Raw genomic sequence first — 27,314 nt, 5'->3', positions numbered from 1 at the left:
AAAACAGCTGGGATGCTAAAAGCTAGAAAATTCTTATTTGGCTATTATGGGCTATGAAATGTATTCTAGCTTGAACATGAGTGCAAAGTTAAATGTGAGAAAGCATACATAACACTTAAGTATTATGCTGCTTTTAAAGAACTGTTATATACCTATTTCTGGAGACAGCTAACACAAAGAGTGTAAAAAGAATAGAAACTTGCTACTTTCGTTTCTATGGCCAGTATTAGAATAATTACATTTCAAGCGCTATTCCTTTTTAGTTATACATCTAGATGCAAGCATTGTGCTTGCATCCCTTTGGGCATTTGTCTCCCACTGCCAAGTAGGAATTTATGCTTCCTCCTGAATTTCAGTTGAATGTGGTTATATTAAACTTTTTCTGGAATATATTTTTTTATTTAAGTGAAATCTAACAGTGCAGTCCTATGCATGTCTACTCAAAAGTATGTCCTATTGAGTTCAATGGCACTTAATCCAAGGTCAGTGGGCATAGGATTGCAGCCTTACCCATTATAGGGGCATGTGTAAAGTGATCCTTTTCTTGTAGGATCACTTTACCGGGGGTGGGGTGGGGGGATACAGTGTAATCATCGTTTTCATTTATTCATTTCCCAAATTGATATAATAGACTGCTTAAAGATGCCTTGTTCCTTGTATTAGACATAACATGAATATATTCATCAGATATTCAATTCACGCATACTGACTTTGCACATAAGTAAGTGTTCCTTCTTTGCTGTGAGTTCTTGTGTTTCTCTGGTCAAGCGACCACAAATACATCAGTGAGGCTGATCCTTCTTTGTAAGCTGTGTGTGTGCATGTGTGTATCTGCCTACTGAAGTTGTGTTTTAAATGCAACCTTGTGATCACAATGAGTGAACCAGCCTGCAAAAGAGCAATAACGTATTTTTTCAATAAACACTGGGAAGAGAATTATTTAGTTTTGGATTTGGTAGTCAAATGTGTGTGCCCAAGCTGTTCTGCAAGTGTGATTCTTACCAAGTGCAGCGCTGATAGAACTTTTCACACAAAGCAGTGCTTTTGTCAAGAACTATCCACTAGATTCTCAGCATCAGAAAACAGAGGTCAAGGAATTCAAATCCTCACTGGTGACACAACAGTCATTGTTCACCAAACCTGTGCTTCAATCCAAGTTTGCAGTAATTGCCTCTTTTCAAAATTCTAAGCTTATTTGCCAGGAGGAAGAAGCCTTTTGAAAATGGGGAACTCCTGAAAGACACATTTCTGACTTTTAATCAGAGACTTTTTCAAGGTTGCTCCTATAAAAAGGAAGTTATTGGATTCTGTCAAAGGTGGTCTGAGTTTGTAGAAATTACACTTTCAGAGGAAATCACTTCTACATTTCCCTTCAATGAAGCAAGTTGTTGGTGAGAATCATTTTAACAGCACACCATTTGTGGGCCACCGTCAAACATGTGAGGGACAATTCCATGTTCGATTTCAATAGTTTACTGACATTGAACCAATGGTGTTATTTGTTGTGAAGCCATTCAGCACAGTTGACATTACAGAAACTGTAGTATCCATTGGGGGAAATACGTCAGGCTGGAGTAGAACAAAAAGAGCTGGAGACTGTGGACTTTCAGAATGACTTTGTTTTAAAAGCAAATGCAGAATATGAAAAATTTTGGAAGCTAGTTGATTCACAGAAGCTTCCTTTGCTAAGAGACTGCTGCAAAGATAACTTTTTTTGGATCAACATACCTATGTGAGTTGCTCGTCTTATCAATGAAAGTCATCAAATCAAAATACAGAACATGAATGACTGATGATCACCTGGATTATTGTTTGCAAGCTTCAAGCTCTTCATACACTTCCAGTTATGAGAAACTTTAAACATGCAGTTTAAAACATGGCCCTAGCCTGCAGATCTATATTTTTATGCATTTTATATTTTACCTGAATTCATTCTGGAAGTTAACATTTTTTAATAGTCCTACAACCTTTAACCACTTGGGTCCCGTCTTTTTCCTGTGTTGCATTGCTGACCACACCTCCACAGCCACACCCCCATGGCAGCCCATGACACTTCTTCAAAATGAAAATGTGTCCATGAGCCCACAAAGTTGCCTACCCCTGCTTTACATCATGCTTACACTTTTCCAGTGACTGGAGGCCACAAGGCATTTTTCTTACAAAATATAACTTCTGTGTAGGAAAACCACATATACACCATCAAGCATGATGAGTACATCAGTTTGGCATCATGCCTAAACAGGGCAAAATGTCTTTGAAATCCAAAAGCAATCACGGTCTCCTACTGCTTTCATATATGCAATGAAATATTGCATATATGAAATATGAATGTGTACTTGTCAGAAATAACTGTGTCTGAAGCAGCACTGACTTTGGGATAAATGGAAAGGCAAAGTTTGAATCAGGATGTGGAAAACCTGGCTGTTCAGGCGGGCATTTGGGGTGGGTTAGGGTTGTTGTTGTTGTTGTTGGTTAAAGCGATGTTGTTTTGTTCAGTGGAATATGTAAATTTGTTGTATTTTGTTTTATTTGTACTGTATGCTGCCTAGAGTGACCAGGTAGCTGGCCAGATGGGTGGTTAATAAATCTAATAAAATAAATGAACAAACAAACAAACAAACATTTCCAAGTTTAAAAAAAAAAAAAGTGATAGGGTACGTAAAGATTTACGTAGCCTATCACGGCTAAATTTTAAAAAACACTGTGATAGGCTACGTAAATGTTTACGTAGCCTATCACGGCTGAGTAAAAAAAAAGCGCATATGCAAATGGTGGTGCCCATTGGCGCCGCCGTTTGCGTTCCTTATTTTGGCACGTCTTAGTCTACGTAAACATTTACGTAGACTAAGGCGAAAATAAGGGGAACGCAAATAGCGTAGACGCTATGCTATTTGCGTTCCCCTTATTTTTGCTGTAGTCTACGTAAATGTTTACGTAGACTAAGACGTGCCAAAATAAGGAATGCAAATGGCAGCGCCCATGGGCGCCGCCATTTGCATATGTGCTTTTTTTTTTTTTTTTACTCAGCCGTGATAGGCTACGTAAAGATTTACATAGCCTATCACGGCTGACTGTAATCGCCGCCATTTGCGGGCCCGGCCAGCCAGGATTCGGGGGTGGAGGGACGGAGCGCCTCCCCCCCTGGCCAGAATTTCGGGGGGGGAGGGACGGAGCGCCTCCCCCTCGGCCAGAATTTTGGGGGGAGGGACGGAGCGCCTCCCCCCCACTGCGAATCAAATTTCGTTAAAGGTAAGTGACTTTCGTACATCCCTACCCTCAAAGATGGCTCCAAGGTTTCTGAATTTTGCACCCCTGTCCATATGGAATAAATCCCTGGCAATGCCAAAGTCTTCCTGCATGACTTTGATCAAAATCTATATCCCATTGTCCACTGAATAATAGCTTCTTGTCTCATGATTAATACTGTCCATATTAGTGAAATGTTCAGATGTAACATTAATAAAATGAATTAGTCTAGTCAGAAGAATGTCATGTCAGGGATAGAAAGAAACAGCAATTTTGTTTTCATGTCACCTACTGACAACAAATTTGCAATCACATTACATGACAATGTGCTGCACCCTGTGATTAAACAAATTCAGATAAAAATTTAAGATGGGACATTTAGCAAAAATGAAAGAATAATTTAATTCATGTACATGGCAATTAGTCAGCAAACAGAATGATATTCAAATATAGGCCAGATGGCCAAATGCTATGAAAAAACCTGTCAGAATGCTTCATTTTAACAGGCAGCAGGAATGTGTGCTAATCATTAACATCTGTCTTGATCTAATTGCTATGGCCCACACAAATATCAGTGCAAAGGCAAAACATCTCACAGCATAAATAAGAGCTCATTTTTAACAACTGTGTTACAACCTGATAAAGTTTATTTGCCAGAAGGGGTACAACTTCCATGGTCCTTCCATAAGCCCTTCCCAATGTCTGTTTTGGTTGGACAGAAAGAAAATGCCAACACACTCCTCCTAATCAGAAATAGTTACACCTGACTAGGGATGTCAGAGAACTCCACCACGGATCTCGGTGAGGCCGAATGCCAGTGCATTCAGCCCCCCAAAATTTGTGGCGGAACGAAGCCCCCGCCCCCCCAACCCACGAAAGGCGCGTGAAACGGAGCATTTACCTGCTGCCGTCTGTGCTGACTTGCGAATGGCGGCTGCCCTGCGGCCACCATTCGCTTCTTCATCATAGCCGTGATAGGCTACGTAAGTATTTACATAGGCTATCATGGCAAGCCAAAAAAAAAAAAAAGCATACGCAAATGGCAGCCGCTACAGCGGCTGCCATTTGCATTCCCTATTTTTAGCCGTTTTAGCCTACGTAAATATTTACGTAGGCTATTACGGCGAAAAAAAGGGGAACGCAAATAGCATAGTGGGCGCCATTTACATTTTTTTTGCCGTTTTAGCCTACGTAAATATTTACGTAAGCTATTACAGTGGGAAAAAAAGAACGCAAATAGTGCCCACTACGCTATTTGCGTTCCCCTTTTTTCGCCGTAATAGCCTACATAAATATTTATGTAGGCTAAAACAGCTAAAAATAGGGAACACAAATGGTGGCCACCTTAGCCGCCGCTATTTGCATACGCTGTTTTTTTGGAGGGGTTGGCTTGCTGTGATAGGCTACATAAATACTTACGTAGCCTATCATGGCAGCATCACTGGACGCAAATGGTGGCCGCTACGGTGGCCGCCATTTGAGAACACAGCAGCCCATCCGCGGCCAGAACTCCGGCTGCAGATGGCCCTGGCCGGCGGCTCCGCGGAGCTGGCCCAGGGAGGATTCTGGGAGGAGGGACGGAGCGCCTCCCCCCCCACCGTGAATCCAAGCTGCAAAAAGTTAAGTGACTTTCGAACATCCCTACACCTGACCTGACCCTTTTTGCTGACTAATTTGCTGACCCCTTCTGAGGTTGGCAGGCTTTTTGCTTCCCTAAAATCTCTTCTACTTATCCTAAATGACAAGATTCACATTCCTCTTTTCTTTGATCTGTATTCCCAAATTCTGATTTTGAAATGCATGCAGATTACTCAGTAGCTCATTAATGGTTGACTTGCAGCTGAACACATGTGCTGCTCCACTGAAAAATATTGTGTTTGAAGTTAAATGAAAGCTCTGTGAAATGCGATCTGGGATGGCTGTTTTGCATATATGTCTCCAGTTGTGGCAGTCATTGTGTTATAAGCATCGGTGTGTGCATTCACCTAGAGCCCTGCAAAGCAATGAGTGCTGTCAGCGGAACCATCCTTTTTTGTTATTTGTTTCAGATGTTGGGGGTGGGGGAGTCTCAAATTTTGATTTCATTGAATTGAGGAGGTTACAGCCACACATTTTGGGAAACTTTCATAAAGTACATAAAATATTGGGAAAATATTTATTTATTACACTTTTAAACCTCCCAATAACCCAAGCTCTCTTAAACAATAATCCAAGTTTACAATACATTAAAATATAAAATACAAACAATAAGACAATGAATAAAAATAGCACATAATAAAAATCAAGAGAAAGTCAGAAGCAAAGAGTAAAAACACTACACCACATAAAATCAGCAGCAAGATCACAATAATATAAAATAGGGGTGGGCAACATGTGAGCCCCCACCGCCAAAATGTGTGGTGGTGACAAAACCCCCACATTGGCACCAATTTGGGGGCAACGAACTGCTACAGAACACTACAGTGGCCAAATGTAGCTTGTTTTTAAGCTAAATTAGGTTATTGTAGCATTCTGTAGCATTTTCCCACTGAAATTGAGCAGTGGTCTGTGACTTTTTCCCAGTGCCCCATAGAATTCCACAGGACACCACCAATGGCAGCAGGACAGCAGCCAGGGGCAGGGCAGAGGCTGTCTGGAGGGGAGCAAAAATGCCCCCAAGACCTCCTGAAGTCGCCCACGCATTCTAAAAGCACTAAAATGCTTCTTAAAATGTCTTGGACAACAATGTCACAGGAACTCTGTTCTACCAATCCTGTGTACAACCAACAACAGCAAGCGAAGCTGTCTACCTTCCTACCTAGTAGTTAAGTTTGGCTATGTGTGCTTGTAACCCTTAGGTTGGTAACGTTTCTCTTAGATTATGTGTTCTTCCATTTCATCTGCTTTTCCTGTTTGTTTGTTTTCTCTAAAACTATTTTTTTTATCATGACAGACAAACAAAAATATAAATGTGAATAAAAATGTAAATGCTTTTGCCAGTTTGTGGAGTTAATATCTTTACAGTCCAGCAGGCTCTCTTCTTTATAAATGAATCTGTGGGTTTTCTTTTGGACATGAACCTTAACACTGGTGTTTTTCATTCTGCAAACCCTACACTGAAATTAATGGTGATTTTGCAGAGAGCCAGGCAGATATGAATACTGACAAGGGAGTGATGTCTCATCTCCTTGCACCTTAGGAGGACCCACAATTGCTTCAGTGGACTCCCCCACTGCATGTTTATTTTGTTGTTACTATTGTTAAACAATTAGGAGTTAACAATCCTTGCTAATCTACACAAATTATCCAGAGATCTACCACTAGATCCTAGTCTACTCTCTGCCCACCTGTGCTCTGTTGTACAGGATTGTGTCTGGTCAGCAAAGTCTTTCCTTTCAAATTCAAAATTCTGTCTTCTCCTTCACCCACAGTGATTCAACTTCAGAAGCCACATGAATAATGAAGATGGCTAAGTAAATACTTCCCATTTAAAACCCTAAATGTGAGAGCCACACTGCTGCAAACAGATCACCAATTCTCAGCAGAAAACATATTTCTTTAGGAAAAGCATAAAGGTACTGCCATGTTTCTAGAAAGGTGCCAAAGTTAACAGAATAGTGCAATCCTATACAAGTCTACTCAGAAGCCCCATTGAACCCATTGAGTTCACTGGGGCTTACTCCCAGGTAGGGAGAACTGAAGCCTTATTTTATTTATTACATTTGTTTACAGCTGAATAGTTGAAGTTCTCTGGGTGGTTCACAACACAAAACTATACAATACAGTAACATTGTAAAACATAATATAAATCTTAAGTGTATTAAAATGTAATATAAAATAATAATATAAAATCTTAAGATATTTTACAATGTCTATTTAAACTTTAGATTTTAAGAGAATGGGGAAATTAAGCCAGTACCATCTACTGTACGTATATACTTCAAACCACAATAACATAGTGGTCTGAGCACATTTACTACTTCCTCTTAGGGAATGATATCTGAAAATGCTTTTGTCTAAGAGGCTAGCGGCTGTGACTTTTAAGTTCCTGTCTGTTTCTTCCTTCCTTCCTTTCTCCCTCTGACCTTCTCACACACAAGCACAAAATCCACTGTAGTGCTTACAACTGGAAACCCAACAAGCTCCAGCTAAAACCTCATTTTCAAGTACACTTATATCAGTAGAATTCTATTCAGTCAAAACTACACATTTCTTTTTACACCAAAGTTTTAACTGACGTCCACAAAATTATTGTGACAGTGCAACACTGTTTTGTCTTACTGTGGGAACATAGTTAAATTTATTTATATAACATGCTAAATAATCCTCCCCACCTTGTTTGCAATGTTACCCACAAATTCAGAAGCCACATCAATAATGAAGATGGCTAAGTAAATACTTCCCATTTAAAACCCTAAATGTGAGAGCCACACTGCTGCAAACAGATCACCAATTCTCAGCAGAAAACATATTTCTTTAGGAAAAGCATAAAGGTACTGCCATGTTTCTAGAAAGGTGCCAAAGTTAACAGAATAGTGCAATCCTATACAAGTCTACTCAGAGCCAGTGTAGTGTAGTGGTGAGAGTGACGGACTGGGAGCCGGGAGATCCGGGTTCTAGTCCCCACTTGGCCATGGAAGCTCACTGGGTGACTTTGGGCCAGTCACAGACTCTCAGCCCAACCTACCTCACAGGGTTGTTGTTGTGAGGATACAACGGTGAGGAGGAGGATAATGTAAGCCGCCTTGAGTTCCTTGCGAGAGGGAGAAAGGCGGGGTATAAATGCAATAAATAAATAAATAAATAAACAAATATCCACAAATAAATGTCGGTATATTTTTTCACTCTATTGAACCACATGATAAATAAATTAGGGTGCAATCCTATGCCTTTTTAGACAGAAAAAAGTCCTACAACTCCCAGCATGTCCCAGTCAGCAATATCATTTTAACTTTCAAGAAGTTGTAAAAGGACTGTGTTCAGATTGTTGATGGAAATATCTGAGTCTTGTGGCATTCTCTGTTTTGGTATAGTAAAAGTATTTCCTTTTATTTTTGACTTCAGCATTTTAATCCATGTTGGTAACTCTGAGCTCTCTGTAGGAGATGAAATTTTATTAACTTTCCCCCTTAATATTAATATTCAGTGTATGCAGCTGAATAATTAATAGTTCCACATAGAGATGGGATTTAGGTGAAAGCACAGTAACTGAACCATAGAAATGAGGAACGGAAGATGTCCCATGGGCTATTTTGCCTATTTATCAGTCTTGGCAGGAGACAGTAGGTGGCTATGCATGAAACAACTTGAAAACCCTTCAAGAGTTTTGCTTTAGGTTACTTATTTTCTATTTTATTTTTATGACATTCGTAGGTGGAAATATTAATTTTGGTTCTTTCAAATACCAAAGAGAGAGAGAGAAAAAAAAGGAAAGATGGAAGTCGTTGAGTTGAACAATGAGCAATGGAGGTTAACCATTGTGCACCAGCTTAAAGGGGCTTTTTCTGGAATTTGGAAAGTATGCCTTCTCAGTCCTCCAATGGCTTCCTTAACTCCCCATTTAAAAGAAGGATACGTTAACTCCAATCTTGTGTTGGTAGGTACCTGATGGAAGCTCGATAGCCGTACTTCAACTCCAAGCCTCAAATGATCAAGCTGTATTTCTTGCTTGGCTTTTGAGGATTTTCCCCAACTGAAACCTGTGACTGAAATAGAGCAAATGATAAGAATTGCCCTCTTGAACTTTCTCTTCTCCCATTTGTCTTCTCCCAGAGTTTTTAATGTCTTCTCATTTGCCTTAAAACATTTGCCTTCCCTCCCAACTCTTCAAATTTCATTGGAGTTTTGTCACATGCTCTGCTTTTACTTTTGAGGTTTATTATGGGCTCCCAGATACCTAAGGAAAGTGTGGAACTGCCTACATCTGATAATTTTTAACTTCTCCAGTTCAAGGTGAACATGCTAATATTTTGGTCATAATAGACTGGAGCTTGACACCAGCACCCAATCCTGAACAACATAAGACCTATTAGAAGCTGAGTCATTTTGGCTTGTGGAAGCCCTGGGGCAGAATCCAGTGAGGTGCTTATGCCTCTGCCAATTCCCTTCCACTTCACTGATTCCCTTCCACAAGCAGTGGGTCCCGCCAATTCCGTTGCGCAACTGGAACCCACCACTTATGCCAGAGATATTTAGTGTTTCCTAGGGAAAGCCCTGAAATAAGCGGAAACACTCATTTCTGGAAGGAGGCAAATCAGCAGAGTTCCCTTATGCAAGCTCCACCAACCTGCCTCCTTCCAGAAATGAGCATTTCTGCTCCTTTAAGGTTGCCCTGGAAGTGCTAAATCACCATTGTGCCAGTAGTTGGGGCAACTTGTGCAAAGGAATTGGTGGGGCATAAGAGAATCGGCAGGAGCATAAGCATCCCATTGGATTCTGCTCTTAATTTTCAGCCAGCCTGTGCTAACTTCCAGCCATGTTGCCAAATGCACTGAACTCAACACAGATTTGTTTTGGCACCTGATAAGAATTGTTCAAGCTATTGTGGCAAGATACCAAAAATTAAGCTGTGCTGAGCTCACCATATCAAGTCAGCATGGGATTAACAGGCTCAGCCCATTCCAGCTGACATGCTGACAAAAACCCTATGGTTGAAATGTCATGGGAAATGCTCATATGAAATGGTCAGTACACAGAGATGGCTCGTGTGGCAGTTAAATAAAGGACTATCAGCTTCTATCACTAAGTACCATTGGATGGAGGAGCAGGACCCAATGCCTTTAACAGTGGGCATTCCAAGGCAGAGGCATAAGGTACCGGATGGGTAACAGCACCTAACACAGATATCATTGATATAACTGCCTGTGTCACTGGCTGTGCTATATATTTATATTTTATTTGGGATATTCAGCTTGCAGTCATTCAGCAGCCATGCACTATGTACAATGCTGAAGTAGCAAGTGTCATGCCTTCACCTCCACCTCATAACACCCTCCAGGAAGGACCTTCCAGTCCAATCCCCTATTCTCATGTATTGGCATTGCTGCTTGAGCCACCAACTGTCAGTAGATATGTATTATATAACCATTTATAGGCATGAAGGAGTGCACAAAAGAAAATTAGTATTATTAATTATACAATTGTATCCATCACAGCAAAAATCTAGATCCAGTTTTTGTATATAGTTTCAGCCTTCTAAACTGGCCAGACAAAATGCTTGTTAATAGATATTCTCGCAGATTCTCTGTTCATCTATTCATCTTCTATACATCTATTTAGCTGCTAAAAATATACAACTTTCTGCGTAAGTGTTAATTCTTCCCAACTAATGGATGTACAATCCCATTTATTAGCAATGAAATTATTCCAATTTATCAGAGTAACTGAAATATTACATTACATTCAAATCTGAATAGTTTATGCACCTGTGAATAATGTTAATATATCTTTCTCAGGAAAGTGAGGGGAGTTTCCCTATTAGTTCCATGAAGCATAGTAACAGCCTAGTTTTCTCAGACAGCCAATATAATTCCTTTTTTTGGTATTCTGTTCTACTTCATCCTTTTAAAAAATCCTTGGTGCAAAGCCCAGTACTACCTTTATTCCTAATGTTATCACTCTGTTCCCAGAAGCAAAATAGATTTGATAAACCGGTTCATACATAGGCCACCATAACTCCACAGAAACACTGACTTTACCCTAGATCTTCTGTTCAATTTGTGATTTAGCCTGGAATCCATGTATTTTTCTGCTTTGTTTTGGAACAGATGCCGCCACACACGTCACACACTTGCATGTTTCAAGGTACGTTGCTGCCCCCAAGTGTCTAGTAGAAAAACTATTTCTACATATTGAATTTTAAAATTGTCTTTGCATAAGTAGGTTTCTGCTTTCTAACGTGAAGACCATAGGCAACCACATTAACAGATGAATAGGGAATCAGCAGAAATTTCTGTATCATTATAAGTGTTTCGCATAGCTATGTTACAAGCCTGAAACAGCATGCACAAAAAGGGGATCTGGCTTTCAGCTCAACAAATCTTAATTTTTTTAAATTGTATGGACACATAGATTAATAATACATTTTTATGGAATCAGAGCACCTATACTTTCATTAAAATGTGTAGGAATTGGAGGTGAGCGATTTCTTCAGTGGGAGTTACCTTTACTCCTTAAAAGAGGAACATATGAATTATAAACTAAGAAGATGAATATACAGCCCACTGGGAAGAATATGTCAGTGTTCAGCAACGTGGGACTGCAGCTGATCCTTCCACTGGACTATTTTTCATTAGTAGATCAATATGAATAAAGTATGCCAAGCTACATCAAACTTCCAGCAAGTATGACACTATCATTTCCAGGTATTATGCCAGCAAATGTTTATTTATACATGTGAAGCATTGATAAATAATGCTGTAAATGTGTATTCTGTTTTTGGACATTATTTCTAAGATAGCAGCTACAACATAACACTGAGTTAAACATGCTTAAGCCCACTTGAACGCAATGGGTTTCAACACACTTAATTCTCTGTTGGATTACAGCCAATGTATGAAGCTGCCAGCCTGGGGAACCACAAGCCTAGGCTAAAAACTCCAAGCTCAAAGAGGAATTAGTGTGTAGCTACTATAACGTAAGAAGCTGAACATGATACTCTGTGTTGATTCATACACAGAAATCATTTCCCCCCTCTAACCTGCATATGTTTGAACTTTTGTCATGATACGGGGGGGGGGGCGGGGTGAGAGAAATAGTTATTTAGCTATATGCTATTTTTAAAATTAATGTTTTAAAATACTTGGGAGCTGGCAGCGGTGCTAACAGGGCAGGGCCTTGGAATAGAAGTCCAGGGGCCCCCTCAACAGAATGAGCAGAAGGGTATCTGCTCATTCTGGCAGGGCCTGGCTTACCATATTTTGAAATAAGTGTTAAAATTTACCAATGAAGAGACCATTAAGTCCAGAATCTAAAATTACCTAACTGCACCACTGAGAGCTGGTGTAGCATAGTGGCTCAGAGACTGAGCTGTGAATCCCTGGTTCAAATCTCACCTCTGCCATGGCTTAACCAGTAGCCTTACGCAAGCCATACTCTCCCTTGGCCTCAGCCCCCAACAATTCAAGGATAATACAATAAGAGGATAATATAAAAATCTTAAATATAAGGATATGTATGTGAAAATCTTCAGACACTCTAGAGTGCTTTATAAATGCTATCATTAATAATCATCTATGATTACTACAGAGGGCTTAATTTGGGGGCTGGTGGCAAACAATAATTTGTTACTAGCACAAGGAGTAATGAATGCTTAACACTGCATTCAGCTTTTCACATCTTGCTAAGAGACTTGCAGATGAAATGAATGCATGACATATTTGCATTCTGAACTATTGGCCTTCCTTCTGTGCTGACATTTGGGTTTGGATGATCAGCAGGAAAAAGACACGGTGGTTTATTTTTCCTGCCCAGCATGTGCTACACACATGCACGCAATTTCCCTAATTACCCTCGTTGCAGTGTGTGTTGCCATGTCTTCCGAACCCAGCAAGGTGTGAGGTGGAGATAGCTTCCAAACCACCCCATCTTGTTGTAGGGGTTGTGAGGTGGTTTAGAAGCCACTCCTGCTGCACACCTCTCTGGGTTTGGACAACCCAGAAACCCATTCCACAGCGAGGGTAATTAGGGAAAAGGTGGGTGTGCCACGGCATGCGTAGGGTGGGAAAAAGAAACCACAGTGGTACCTTTTCCTTCACTGATCATCCACATCAGCACTACATTTTCTCTTTGGGATAGGAACCTCTTTAACCTCTGTCCTTGTTCTGGGATATAATGCAAGTGGTTCTTTTTAACAGCCACTATGAGCAGAGTTGGCAGGAGCTGGGACTGAAGATAGGAGCTCACTCTGTCACGCGGCACCTAGCAGTTCGAAAGCAAGAAATTGCAAGTAGATAAATAGGTACCGCCTCGGTGGGAAAGGTAACAGCGTTCCGTGCACCTCGGTGTTCAGTCATGCCAGCCACATGACCACGGAAGCGTCTTCGGACAGTGCTGGCTCTTCAGCTTAGAAATGGAGATGAGCACCACACCCTAGAGTCGGACACGACTGGTTGGGGACACCTTTACCTTTATGAGCAGAGTAAGGGCAGAAACTCAGTATGCTCTGTTCTTATCAGCTCCAGAGCTCTTTCAAACCAGAGCAAATGTCCCATAATAAACAATAGTGGACTCTCCCTGTCAACGAGTTTTAGTCCTAACTGGGTGTAAAAGAGCATATTGCCCAGTCTCTGAGCATCTTTCCCCTAAATTAGGCTTTTCTATGGAGTTATGAAATCTGATTCCCAGCATATTCAGTTTGTGACTGACATAGCATGGTTAGCCATGTTTCCCATGTTTAATAACTCTATAGTAATCATTATGGAGCATAGCAATTATTAATCTATGGGCTGTGTGTGTCACGCAGAGTCTGAACCTTTTATTTTAAAAGGTGAATTCATTACACCTTTGCTAAAAATGAAACAACCAGACTCCACGGTTCCTTCCTAATAAAACATAGCGAAAGGCAGGCGGGGTGGGGGCCGGAATTGCCCTAGGCCACAAAGGTGGAGAGGGGCCACATAAAATATTGACTAACAAGGAGGGGAAAATCCAGAGCGCCTTGCCTTTCTTGCCAGGATCCAATGCAGATGCTTTTTTTTAAAGAAATTTAAATTTCGGAATGAGAATGGGAGGGGAGAAACTTAAAACCCACAGCCGCCCGCAGCGCCACGGCCCCTATCCTAATAGGGCCAGGGGCGCTTCAACTGAGGTAACTGAGCGTGTAGCTTGTCCCTCAGGGCGGTGTTTGAAGAACCCTATGAGGTGAGTTAACCGAAGGGGAAATTAACTGCCCAAAGGCAGCGGGTGGAAGGTCAAACCGGGTGCCCGGTTTAACAACGCTGACGGTGCCGGGCGCCCGCTCGCCCCCTCCCGGGTGCTCAAGTGGCTTTCAAGGAGGACATTTGGGACCAGGAGTCACGGTCGCCCACACAGCGGCTCGACCCCGGCCGAGGGCAGCCGGAGGCGCGGCAAGTTGCCTCTGCTGCTGACGACACCAGTTTTTGCTATCAGGGCTCCTCCGCCTGTCGCGCACGACCGAGACGCAGAGGAGGGGCCAGGAAAGCGAAAGGGAAATCCGACGCCAAGCGCGTCCCCAAGACACAGGACGAGGAGGCCGGAGAGGGTCCTTTGGCCGCCTCTCCATGAAGCTGTGGCCGTGGCTCCTCTCCTGCCTGCTCCCCACCCTCGCGGATGGCGCCCGCCCCGAGCCTGCCCGGGCAGGAGAGGGCGGCAGCCCGAAGCTCCGTTTTCCCCGCGCCAATCCCGGGGGCAGCGCGGGGAAGAAGGAAGCTGCCTTGCGGGTAGGTAGAGGGCGGGCGCAAAAGAGGCCGCCGGCGCCCACTTGGCGGGAAAGCCTCTCGTGCTCTTCATCCTGGCGCAGCCTCGCATGGCGCTTGAAGGCACAAACATGTTTTAGACGGGGGAAAAGTCCTGCGACTCCCAGCATTCCCCAGCCAGCCATGCCGACTGGGAGTTGTAGGTCTTTTTTCCCTGTCGAAACATGCTTACCACCGCGCCCTGAGTTGTGCTGTGATTTCGGCTTTGCCCATAGGAAGCCCCTCATTGGCCTCCTCTTGAGCAGCCTCCCGTATCGCCCTTTAACCCCCCATCCCCCGACGAAGCGGGCGCCCTGCAAAAGCTCACAGGGCGGTCATAGAAATCAACTACAAGCGTAATTATTCTAGTAAACGACCAGCTTAATTACCTTGTTTCTTTATTAGTAATACTTGTGTTAAGTATTAAGGCACAATCCTATGCATGTTTAGACAGAAAAAAAATGCTGGCTGGGGAATGCTGGGAGCTGTAGGACTTTTTTTTTCTGTCTAGACATGCATAGGATTGTGCCCTAAATATAGCAAAGGTTGGTTTTCCCAGTAGCAACGTATGGCTGTGAGAGCTGGACTATAAGGAAGGCTGAGCGCCGAAGAATTGATGCTCTCAAGCTGTGGTGCTGGAGAAGACTCTTACAAGTCCCCTGGACTGCAAGGAGGTCAGATCAGTCCATCCGAAAGGAAATCAACGCTGAGTGCTTATTGGAAGGACAGATACTGAAGCTGAAGAAAATATTTTGGCCACCTAATGCGAAGAGAAAACTCCCTGGAAAAGACCCTGATGCTGGGAAAGATTGAAGGCAAAAGGAGAAGGGGATGGCAGAGGATGAGATGGCTAGATAGCATCACCGATGCAATGAATATTTATTTATTTATTTATTTATTTATTGCATTTATATCCCGCCTTTTTCCTCTTGCAAGGAATGAGCATACTCCGGGAGAGAGCGGAGGACAGGAAGGCCTGGCGTGTTATGGTCCATGGGGCCACGAAGAGTCGGACACGACTTAACGACTGAACAACAACAACAGTTTTGTTTAGACAGCACTACCTGTGTACATGGCACTTTATAGAGTCACCCTGGGTGATCTGTGGTTGTTTCCAGACAAGACCATGGCCCTACCTCATTCACAGAGTGTTATGAGGAGCCCTGACATTGGGTGCTTCCAGATGCTTTTATAGCGCCATTGCCCTGCCTCATTCATGCCTCATTTAATAGCATCATCACCCTGCCCTCATAACTGCCCCACCGCTTCTTCCAATTTTTTTCTTACCACAGAAAATCTGTTAGAGAAAAAACAAAGACAGAATTGCTGCACAATGCCTTCTAATTAGTCTCCTCTCATATGTATCTCCTGGGTCATTAAGATAATCCTCTGAGGCCTTCCTCCAGGTGCTCCTGCCAAATGAGAGGAGATGGATGGCCACTAAGGAGAGGTCTTTTCAGTGGTGGCACCCCAGTAAGGGCTCTTCCCAGAGGGGCCTGGCATCTACATTATGGTTTTTCCATGCCAAGTGAAGACCTTTTTATTCTCCCAGGCATTTTAAGAACTGTTTTTAGTGCTTTTACTACTCTGGTCTCCTACTGGTTTTTATTTGGCTTTATGTTGTTGTAATGGTTTTATTCTTTGCTACTGGTTTTTCTTGGTTTTACTCTTGTGCTATATTTTTTGGTTTACTTAGGGATGGCAAAGAATTCCGCCATGGATTCCAGTGAGGCTTCTTTAGAATCTGGCCCCCTGGAATCCGTGGCAGAACGGCCTCCTGCCTCACCCCCCCCCCCGCGGAATCCCCCCAGGACGGAACTTACCTGGGGCGGATGCGGCGGCGGCTCCAGTAGCGGCAGCTGGTCTCCTGGCTGGCCGCAGCTGAGCTGCTGCAGCCGCCATTTGCGTCCTTGCAGCTGTGATAGGCTACATAAGTATTTACGTACCTATCGCGGCAAGCCAAAACAAAAAAACAGCGTACGCAAATGGCGGCTGCCGTAGCCGCCGCCATTTGCGTACGCTGTTTTTTTTGGGGGGAGCCTGCCGTGATAGGCTACGTAAATACTTACGTAGCCTATCGTGGCAGCCTGGCTGGATGCAAATGGCGGCCGCTACGGCGGCCGCCATTTGCATCCGCAGCAACCCGTCCGCGGCCGGAACTCCGGCTGCGGACAGCCCTGGCTGGCTGCTCCATGGAGGTGCCGTGGAGTGGAGCCAGCCAGCCAGAATTCTGGGGGGGGACCAGATCGCCTCCCCCCCATCAAGGATTCCGGGGGGAGGGACGGAGCGCCTCCCCCCCCCACCGCGAATCTCATCCATGAAAAGGTAAGTGACTTTCGCACATCCCTAGTTTTACTGTTTGTACTCTTATGTTTTTAATGTATTGCATACAGCCCAGATAACTTCCATTATTGGGCAGTTTAAAACTACAGTGAATAAATAATAAAGATATCAATACATAGGTCCCTGCTGCCAAAAAACTTACAATTTAAAACAACAGTAGCAAAAGCAACAAAAGGAGGGGAGGGAGAGACATGGTTCAGGAGGGAGGGATATCATCAATGCAGTTAGGTGCGCTTGTTTGCAATTGGGATAAAAAGCTCATGTAGATAAAGTGGATTTCGAAGAAGAATATACATTTGAGGGCAGGAAAATAGACTGACTTCATATTTAAAATGTATTTTCTTATATCCCTCTAAAATTGACATATGGTGAAAAGCTTCTGCTAGTAAACTATTTTCTCCACAATGTGGAAACACACTTTTTTTGTTCCCAAGGCATCAGCTGGGAGGCAGCACCAGTAGCATCCATGTTTGTTAATAGGCTTCAGTCTAGTAAGTGTATTTGGCAAGCATGTAGACGGGTATGGCTACATTTCAGAAGAATAATTCTGCATTATTATTATTATTATTATTATATATTTCAGGAAAGTGTTAAGAGAATTAGGCATTTGAATTCATTCTCCTCAAGTGACAACATTACTGCTTTCTATGGAATAAATCAGTTTTCCCACTTGTATCCTGAAGAATTTAAAGGTACAGATGATGATGATGATGATGGCAGTTCTATAGTCTCCCTAAATTTCAAGCTCTTTAGACTGCAACCTGGCAATGTACTTCATTATATATGTAGCCATGACAGTGTTATGTACCATCGTTTTCTCCAATACACTCTTCTGCTTCATGTTTTATATAACTCTGGGTCTGGGACAAACCCAATAATTATACAAACCAGGCTCTTGCACAGAACAAAGATCCTACAAGTGTAAATATTACTAATACATTAGTTCCTATATCAGGAGAATGCAGCCTGGGATCAGTCAGTATTGGGAAACAGACAGCATGAATTGATAAAGCCTTGCTATGTCAAAGGGGCAATTAATGTAATTACTAAAAGAAAAACAAGAAGTCTCATGCGAGCAAGCTGTTGGGTGAAAACTCTTTTAAGTTTTGCTACACAACCTGTCCTGTAGAACAGTTGCTTTGGTTAGATTTGGGGCCAGTTCCTGCCCTGGCTTAGCATCAGACCTACACGCCTCCTCTTGCCTCCTCCTATTATCTGCTAGTTTTGACATTTCCCCGTTACATCTGAAACAGGGAGCTAGTTTAATGTCAGTGTACTAACCGGGATTTTAAGACTGCTATCCTATACCTGGGAGTAAGCCCCATTGAGCTCAATGAGACTGAGTAGCCATGTAGTGTAAACTACAGTTTGGTCCTTAAGATCTTGATTAGTAAATAGACATTAAACCACAGTTCCCCATTTTGGAGAAATGTGGTTTCAAGAGACCAGGATCAAAGCATGGTTACAACATGTTACAGGAGGAACACTTGTTTCCAGTGTTATCCCCCTTGGGCATTAAACGTATCTGTCAACGTGCTATTGTGATGAAAATCCTCAGCGCTTAGTAACTTGATGGAATTGGATCTGCATTAGCTAAATGGGAAGTACACAAGTGTCTTGCTTTTAGAAACAAAATATCTAAATTGGCTATAGTTGTGTAAAAACCAGAAGACGGTAAACCATTTGTTTTATTTTAAAGCCACTTACTTGAAAAGCAGACCTTTTAAAGTTCCCAAATATACTCCAGGAGTTAGACTAGAGGGATCAGAAACACCCTTACCAGCAAAGTTTGATTGGAGGGACCAGAATGTTGTTACACAAGTGAGAAATCAAGAAACGGTAAGCTCTGTATTTCCTTTTAGCTCATCTAGACTTTGTTCAGACATGCTTTCCTCAACTCTGTGCAGCCTTGAGATAATAATATTAGGACTTTGGTGTCTTTTCTAGACAAGGATATGCCTCCAGTGTTGTCGTGGCAGTGGTTTAATAACTCAAAACAAACCCTCAAGGTGCAAGAGACCTAACAGAACTGCACTAGACCAATAAGATAATTTTATACAGTGTTCATAAATAAAGTACTTGATGGAACACAATCATACCAATTAATTTTATACAATATTTATAATTAAAGCACTTGATGGTAGACAAACATACCAATGTCATGACATACCAGTCATATTAGTCCTGATGAAGACTATGTATAGTTGAAATGGGAATATGCCACGGTTCCTTGGACTGAAATTACTGATATGGTTGTTATGACATTGATATGTTTGTGTATCATCAAATGCTTTAATTATAAACATTGTATAAAAGTAAATGGTATGATTGTTTGTCTGCCATCAAGTGCTTTATTTATAAACACTGTATAAAATTATCTTATTGGTCTAGTGAAGTTCTGTTAAGTCTCTTGAGTGGTGTAATAAGCCATATATTTATAGGGCTATTTCTCAGGTTTATACAGACTGGCTTTTCCATGACTTGCAGCTAGTGGGAAAGCTGAAGTGAAGCCTCTGTAGATTAAGAAGGCACCAATGTGTATCCACTCCTAGTGAAACTGTATGGGATGGGTGGCTTTAGGTAAAGGACCACAGGATTATCCCATCAACAAGTCACATAAATACAGAACTGTGCAGAAGTATAAAATATCTGTGCCAAATGTGCTATTTCAAATGTGCTATTAAAAAAGCAAAACAGGAATGTACGAACAGTAACCAGTGATGATGTGAATAGGTTTTGTTGTGCTTTTTCTTTTCCAGTGTGGTGGCTGTTGGGCTTTCAGTGTTGTCAGTGGAATAGAGTCTGTCTATGCAATTAAAAACAAAGTTTTGGAAGAACTCAGTGTACAACAAGTCATTGACTGTTCTTACAATAATTATGGTTGCCGTGGTGGCTCGACTGTTAGTGCTCTGAGTTGGCTGAATCAGGTATTATTTTCTCACAAATCTACTGTCTCAGTTAATAAGTGGCAGTTCTGGTAAAGAGAAGAAGAATGTCAGAATTGTCCAAAACTTTGCTCTGTTCGATTTGACCAGAAGTCTGTCTAGTCTGGAATACGTATTATGTCTAACATTAGGCAGCCAGATGATTCGCCAAAGGTCACAAACAAGACAATGCTGGCAATATCTATGTCCTGTTGTTTGTCTCCAGCATCTGGTCATCACATGGTCTGCTCAGACAATACTTCTTCCCCTCCCCTCAGCACCCGGATGCAAGATGAGATCAAGAGCAGGTCTAGGGTTTGTGACCTGCCCAACCTGACCCCTTTTCCGTCCATAGAATGTAATGCCTGAACCAAGTAATTCCACATTTATTTTAATGCAGTATTGCCCTAACCCTTCTATGTGGACCCTGCCATGTCAAAGGCAGCTTGGTGACCATAAATATATTGCTATTTAGTAACCATAAGTCATTTGTTTGATTCTTCTTCTTGTAGACACGTGTGAAACTGGTGAGAGATTCAGAGTATCCTTTTAAAGCTCAAGCAGGGTTGTGCCATTACTTCAGTCGCTCAGTTTTTGGCATCTTGATCACAGATTATGCTGCATATGATCTCAGGTAACAGCTAATGATTACTTTATACGCTCTTTTTTTTTTTACTAACTCAGTAGTTATATATACCGAATGAATACTATTGTTATAAGTACTCAAATGGGTCTGTGTACTTGGTATGCTTGCCACTGGTGCTCGGGAGACCTGAGTTCTAGTCCCCCCTTGGCTATGAAGCTCATTTGATGACTTTGGGCCAGTCACTGACTCTCAGCCTAACCTACCTAACAGGGTTGTTGTGAGGATAAAATGGAGAAGAGGAGGATCATCTTGGGCTCCTTGGAAGAAAGGTGTGATATAAAATTAACAAATAAATAATATAATAATAATTAATAATATTTTTGGTTTAAAAAGTGAATATTATTATTAACAGTGCTATCATTATTACGACATATAAGAAACAACATAATCATAATAGATGTTCATAAGGTGATGCACTGCTACTTTACAACTTTGACTATATTCAGATGCATATCCTGTCCACCTCCAGCCCCTCTGGAATCTGAAATGATCGCTGATGTTCCAAGTAGAGAGAATTCTGTCCATGACACTTGTGTAGTAAATTCATCTACTATTATATGCCTTCCCAATGCAGACCAGTACATAGTAGCTATTTATTGCAAAGCAGAATTGATTTCTAATGGAGGACAACATACAGGAAGTACCATATCTTCTAAGACAAGTAGATGTGATATACAAGAAAGCAGATATGTGATACGTATTCAGTTATTTTCCTCCAAAGGGAGCCAGTACTGTTTACATTTCCCTTGCAATGTGTACACTGTTTTTCCCATGTGATAGAACAAGCAGTGACACAGAGTACAACTTGTACAAGCAATACTGCTATTTGAGGTTATTTAAATTGGTACTGCAGCAAAAAGTGTTCATAAAAATGTAAGAAATAAATCAGAATAGGAAAACAAATCACAGATGTTTACAAACAGCTAGAAATCAGCTGTTACTCTACTTAATTTTATATACACCAATATTAAATGAGAAAAAGAAAACCACAGTGTAAATGCAGTGCGTTTGATTCTTGTTGCTTTTTCAGAGTAATACGTTTTTTAAAAATATCTTACAAGCACGTTTATTGTGATGGTTGTTGGTGGTTTTCAGATAACAGGGTACATATAACAGGGAGAGAGTTCTTCATTAAAATATTTACTGAAATTGACAATTTCAGTAGTTATAAAATATCTATCAATACAACCCTGAACAACTAAGATTCCAAGATTGTTATGGTCCTAGTACTACATATTGCTATGAGTGGTTAAAGAGCACTCTGTTAATGTATTGCCACTTTATTACACATTGCTTTTAAAAATCATTCAGTGATTTTTTTAAAATGGCACTCTGATTCAGGTAGAGCCATGGGTACTTAGAAGAAGGCTTCTGTACACATCCCTAGCTTGATGAGGAATTGCATGTGCAAGCAGGTACTACTTGTACAGTTGCATAGACTGAATAACATTCCCTAGTAGCTGGACGAATGAGCAAACAGTCCTACTCAGCTTATCAATGATACCAGTAGTATCATTTGTTCAGGGAGAGGAGAAAGGGGTCAGGAAAATTCAGCACACACCCCCCCCAATGCATCCACACACACACACATGCCTAGTGCTAATATTGATTATCTGACTGACATTGTACAGTCAGCCTTGGCTGCTGGACGATGGCATGGGATTAAATCCAACGCTGCACTAGCAGACATCTGGTAGCACAACAGGACTTTCGCCCTCTATTTTCCTCCCTGTGGCCCTCTGCACCACCTGAAAATCTTCTCCGGAGTGTTTCCCAGCCTCTCGGAGCAGATTTGAGGGCATGTGGTGGTGGGGGAAATCAACTCGCAGGCTATATTAATGCTTAGCAGCCCAGTGCATGCGTATAGCTGGATGAGATGGGCCAAGGGCCCTCTTAACTTTTCTAAGGGCATAATCCTATGGCTGCTAGACAGAGCCTAGATGGCCATAGGATTTTTCATTTCCTGGGAACTGAGCTCAGAGCCAGCACTTTGAGGTCATGTCCCAGAAAAGCGACTCCCCACCCCCTCCCCCACTGCCTCGTGGGCAGTGCGGTTCATCCCCAGCTCTGTGCTTTAAAGAGCAGCGTGGAGCAGCCAAAAGGAGGGGGGTTCCTGAGGTGGGGAGGGGATGGCAGAAGGGCTGTTAGGATGCTTTCTATGTGCGGTCTGGCCGCCCCCGCCCCACTCCAAGGTGCCCTGGCTAGACAACCGAAATCGGCTGTCTAGTTGCAAACGCTGGGCGGCTGGAGCACTGAGGAGAAGATCCTCTCCATGCTCCGCCCGCCCCACATTGGATAGTCGGTTGCCTCCGATTTCAGAGGTGGCGGACTATCCCCATAGGACTGTGCCCTAAGCAAATGATCAATGGAATCGCTAGCAGATATTGTGCCTTCATGCTACTGGATGGATATTTTGCTCTGAACTGCACACACGCACCCACACGTGTGCACACAGACCACTGCTGTATAAGCATATAGTTGGATTGAAACCAAGGAGTATATCATACCCATATTTCCTGATTTATTTGAGCAAATAAAGATTTCCGCATAAGCATTTCTGTAGTTAGCGGCACGTTTTACTAGCTACGTTTTCACTAGGGCTGTGCATGGACCCCTGACCCAACTTGGAAGACGCTTCAGGGCTTCAGAGGTGGACCCAGTTCAGCTGGGGCTGATTCGGGGGAGGGCATCCCGCCTCGGCCTACAAAGCCAAAGCAGGATTCGGTCATCCGAATCCTGATTCTGGGCCCCCTAACATGCCGCCCAGCTCCTTGTCTGGGCCCTTGTTCCATGGGGGGGGGGCACCACCACCAGGGGAGCCACTGCTGGTGCTGGTGCTGCCAGGGGAGCCGTTGCCAGGGGAGGCACCAGGGAAGGTGCTGCCGGGGAAACAGCTGCCTATGGCAGCCCGCCAACAGGCACAAGGGCAGAAGTTGCCTCCAAGTATGCTCTCCCTGCCTTGAAGGAGGGGAGGGCGCCTGGTTGGAGACCGACTCCTGACTGTGCTCAAGCCTTCACAGGTTCCTTGCTTGCGAGGAGCCTGTGAAGGCTTGAGGAAGGCCAGCGGCAGCAGCTTGCAAGGAGGGTGGGCGGCCCCCATTGCCTCCGGGGGAGCTGCCACTGCCACCACCTCCTCGGCCCTCTGGATGCACACCAGCAGCCATCTTGTTCCGGGGAATGGGGGGAGACGTTTTTAAAAATGGCTGGGAACAAGCCCTGGAACAAGACTCCTGCCAGCGCGTGTCCAAAGGACCAGGTAAGTTGCTGAGGGCTGAGCAGCGGCAGTGGTGGCTGGGCCTAGGGGTCACTCCAAAGCACTTTGAAGCAACCTGATGTGCTTTGGGCCACTTCAGAGGCAGCCTGAAATGGCCCGAGGCACCTTCAACTCGGAGTTCGGGCTTCAGGCCGAAGTGCTGTACAGCCCTATACTAAGCAGTTCATTATGGCATTCCTTATGCACATTCTCTCAGTGGGTAAATATGCAGACACACAAATCATATACAAAATTGCTGTTATTTTGTATGAGACTAAATAAATGCTACAATCATAGAATCGTAGAATAGTATCATAGAATAGTAGGGTTGGAATGGGCCTATAAGTCCTTTCTCTGCTGTATTCCTGTTGATCCAGCTTTTGTGTTGTGATATTTATACTCCAGCATTATGTATTCTTTGCATCTGTGCATTTAACACACACTCCTGAATCTTAAAGCACTATACACTGATTTTTAATGTTCATGGATAACATCTTTGACATGTTATTATTTCTGTTGACTTAATCCAAGAAATATATCCTGGGCCAGGGATGGCCAACTTCTTCATCCTGGGGTCCAGATACTTTCCAACAAAGCTGCTGAGGAGCTGTTTTATTTCAGACTCTTTGGATGGCAGATTGCCTTCTGACTATGAGGGATCTTTCCTTGTCTTGCAGCAGCCAGGAAGATGCAATGATGAAGATGCTGGTTGAATGGGGTCCTTTGGCAGTGATTGTAGATGCAGTTAGCTGGCAAGATTACCTCGGTGGTATCATACAGTATCATTGTTCCAGTGGAGAACCAAATCATGCTGTTGTCATTACTGGTTTTGATAGGACAGGTAAATTTTAATCTGCTAATTATATGATTATTATGTATCTGTTCAGAGACTAATGGTTCCATCCCAATCAGATTTGTTCAGAAGTAAGTCCCTCTGGTTTCAGTGGGATTTACTTCCATCCAAGTAAGTACAGCCTAAAGTTCAATAACAATTATAGAATTTTAACATTCTGCATATTTAATTACCAGGCAGGAACGCTATTAAAGATTGAACAAAACCATCTTTACATTTTTTAGATGTGCAGTCCAAATCCTGAAATCAGCATTTCTGCACGGATGGGCAACTGTTAGGCCACAAATCTGGAGGCCCACAACTCCCATCAGCCCTAGCCAGAATACTTAGTGGTGAGGGATCATGAGAGCTGTAGGCAAAAACATATGGAGAGCTACAAGTTGCCCACCCCTGTACTATTGTCTATATCAGTAAGGATACATTCAGGCCATAGAGTGGCCATACTGCTTTTCCTAGCTCGTCTGCTGGATTCACTGTGTGATGCTAGGAAAAATTGACTCTCTGTTGACTTGTTAGAGTAGGCTCCTCCCTCAGTGGAGGATCGCCTGCTACTGCTCTAAGGAGCTCAGCATGGTGTTCCTTATGCACATGCTCTCACTGGGTAAATATGCATGCACACAAATCATATACAAAGTTGCTATTATTGTGTATGAAACTAAATTAAGGATACAGTCCTTTCCCTGCTGTATTTTTGTGTTGTGATATTTATACTCCAGCATTATGTATTCTTTGCATCTGTGCATTTAACACACGCTCGTGAATCTTAAAGCACTATAAACTGGCTGCCTGGAACTCAAAGCATACATTGCCTTTTTTCTTTACTCTGGTGCCCAACCTTTTCAGCCCTAAGGTCCGTGTCCACTGTTGGCTAGGGGACCAGGGGAAGCACATGTGCACGCATGCACACCATACATGCATATGTACTGTACAAATGTGCACATGGGATGGGCTGCGATCAGGATTGCTACTTTCCCACCTCTGTTACTGCTGGTAAAGTAGCAACCCCAGCTGCTTCAGAGTGGGTGGAGGACTGCTGTTTTCCTGCCACCGTTAGCTTTTTTGGAATTATATATTTCAGGCTCCCAGGGGTTGGGGTTGATCCAGATCCGGACCCCAGCAGGGGAGAAGGGTTAACGACCCCCCACCTTTCATGCTAGGGTCCAGATTGGGACCGCTGCACTTGATCTATAGTAAAAACAAGTTGCTAGTTATGCCTGTAAAGTAATTGGTATTTTGTCTCTCCAAAGCCAGATTCTAGACAAGATTCCATATTCTGTTTTACACTGTATGAGGTTCTGCACTTAGTCATTTATGCTTATTTAGCTAATGCAGCCTTTCCCAACCTGGTGCCTTCCAGATGTTTTGGACTAGAACTCTGCACATTCCTGACCGTTGGCTATGCTGGCCAGGGCTGATGGGAGTTGATGTTGAAAACAACTGGAGGGCATCAGGTTGGGGAAGGATGGGCTAATGGCATAAAGGTTTGCCAAACACTTTCATTTTTAAAGAATTACTTATTGAACTCATTTTACAGGTATCATTCCCTACTGGATTGTACGGAACTCCTGGGGACGTTCATGGGGAATAGATGGCTACGCTCATGTTAAAATAGGTTCCAATATGTGTGGTAAGTTGGGCAAATGGCATTATGGTTTATACTGGGTGCAGACACAGATGGCTGTGCAGACATATACTTTGATGGCCCTCTTATAGGATCATATTTGAATTTTCAAGCAGTCACACTGTATATTCCTTCTCTCAACTGTATTGTCTTAGAATGCAGTGGCTGTAGAAATCTCCTGTTTGAAAGCACTCTAACAAAACCCTCTCCCTGTAGGAGGGAAGCTAAAGATATCTGATGTGGTACAGTCACATTGATGACTGTCCTACATGGCTACCTGAATACTTGCTTATGTGCTACATTATACCCTATTAAAGCAGAAGACTCTGAATTGAGCAGTTTAAAGATTATGGCCACTGAGTCATAAGCTGGGGAAAATTAATCTTAAGTATATACAATTATGAAAGCACTGTATTCCTCTGAAGCCAGCTGGCATAGACTTCTAATATAGTGATTAGATCCACTTAGAACAGCAGCTTCTCTGATGGGACCCCTCTCCTGGAAAAGAACTCTAAGATCCCAACTGGAAATATTTGTGATCTAAAATGAAGAGATGCAATGTTTGGGCAATGCAAGGGCTAAGAGTTAAGAGCAGATGTTGCAAAAATACTTTTCTATATAAAGGGCACAACATGAATTTTTCTTATGATCAAATCGTAACTTTGACTTTTGTTGCCTTCTAGGGATTGCTGATGAAGTTTCTGCTGTGTTTGTGTGAAATGGCTGCTCTAGATAAAGGATCTGTGGATATGTAAGTCACAACTATACACAATATGAAGGCATTTTATTTTCAAGAAGGGACACTGTGGACAATGAGACCATAACAAATTTTAGATCCTGAAAGTAGTATTCTCTTCCAACCAGTGACATAGACATTTACATTTGGGAACTAAAGACAGCCCTTAAGTGTACACACAATATGCACTAGACCCATAAATTATGCACAATGAAGGTATTTTATATTACCAGTTCTAGCATTAAGTTTGAAAATCTCGATCCTACTCATGCATGCCAAAATATATTTTAAAGACTTTT

At 42.6% G+C, this 27,314-nt stretch overlaps 1 protein-coding gene across 2 annotated transcripts in view; it reads left to right on the top strand.

The window, feature by feature from the left end:
- Nucleotides 1–14,367: 14,367 nt before the first annotated feature.
- CTSO (cathepsin O) overlaps nucleotides 14,368–27,314 on the top strand; it is a 28,235-nt gene continuing 15,288 nt past the window's right edge. For both annotated transcript variants that reach the window (XR_014792115.1, XM_084856346.1), the window contains exons 1-8: nucleotides 14,368–14,624; nucleotides 17,566–17,674; nucleotides 18,682–18,821; nucleotides 19,742–19,909; nucleotides 20,419–20,540; nucleotides 24,483–24,646; nucleotides 26,193–26,285; nucleotides 26,963–27,030. Coding sequence is in view for 1 of the 2 variants with exons in the window: in XM_084856346.1 (XP_084712472.1) it covers nucleotides 14,466–14,624; nucleotides 17,566–17,674; nucleotides 18,682–18,821; nucleotides 19,742–19,909; nucleotides 20,419–20,540; nucleotides 24,483–24,646; nucleotides 26,193–26,285; nucleotides 26,963–26,997 (990 nt within the window). In the remaining variant the exon portion in view is untranslated. The remainder of the gene's footprint in view (nucleotides 14,625–17,565; nucleotides 17,675–18,681; nucleotides 18,822–19,741; nucleotides 19,910–20,418; nucleotides 20,541–24,482; nucleotides 24,647–26,192; nucleotides 26,286–26,962; nucleotides 27,031–27,314) is intronic.

Source organism: Heloderma suspectum, chromosome 5, assembly GCF_057233095.1.
Source record: "Heloderma suspectum isolate Gila_16-S chromosome 5, 16-S_ref, whole genome shotgun sequence".
NCBI lineage: Eukaryota > Metazoa > Chordata > Lepidosauria > Squamata > Helodermatidae > Heloderma > Heloderma suspectum.
The sequence above is the reverse complement of the archived record's forward strand: the minus strand, read 5'-3'. Positions and strand labels throughout refer to the sequence as shown.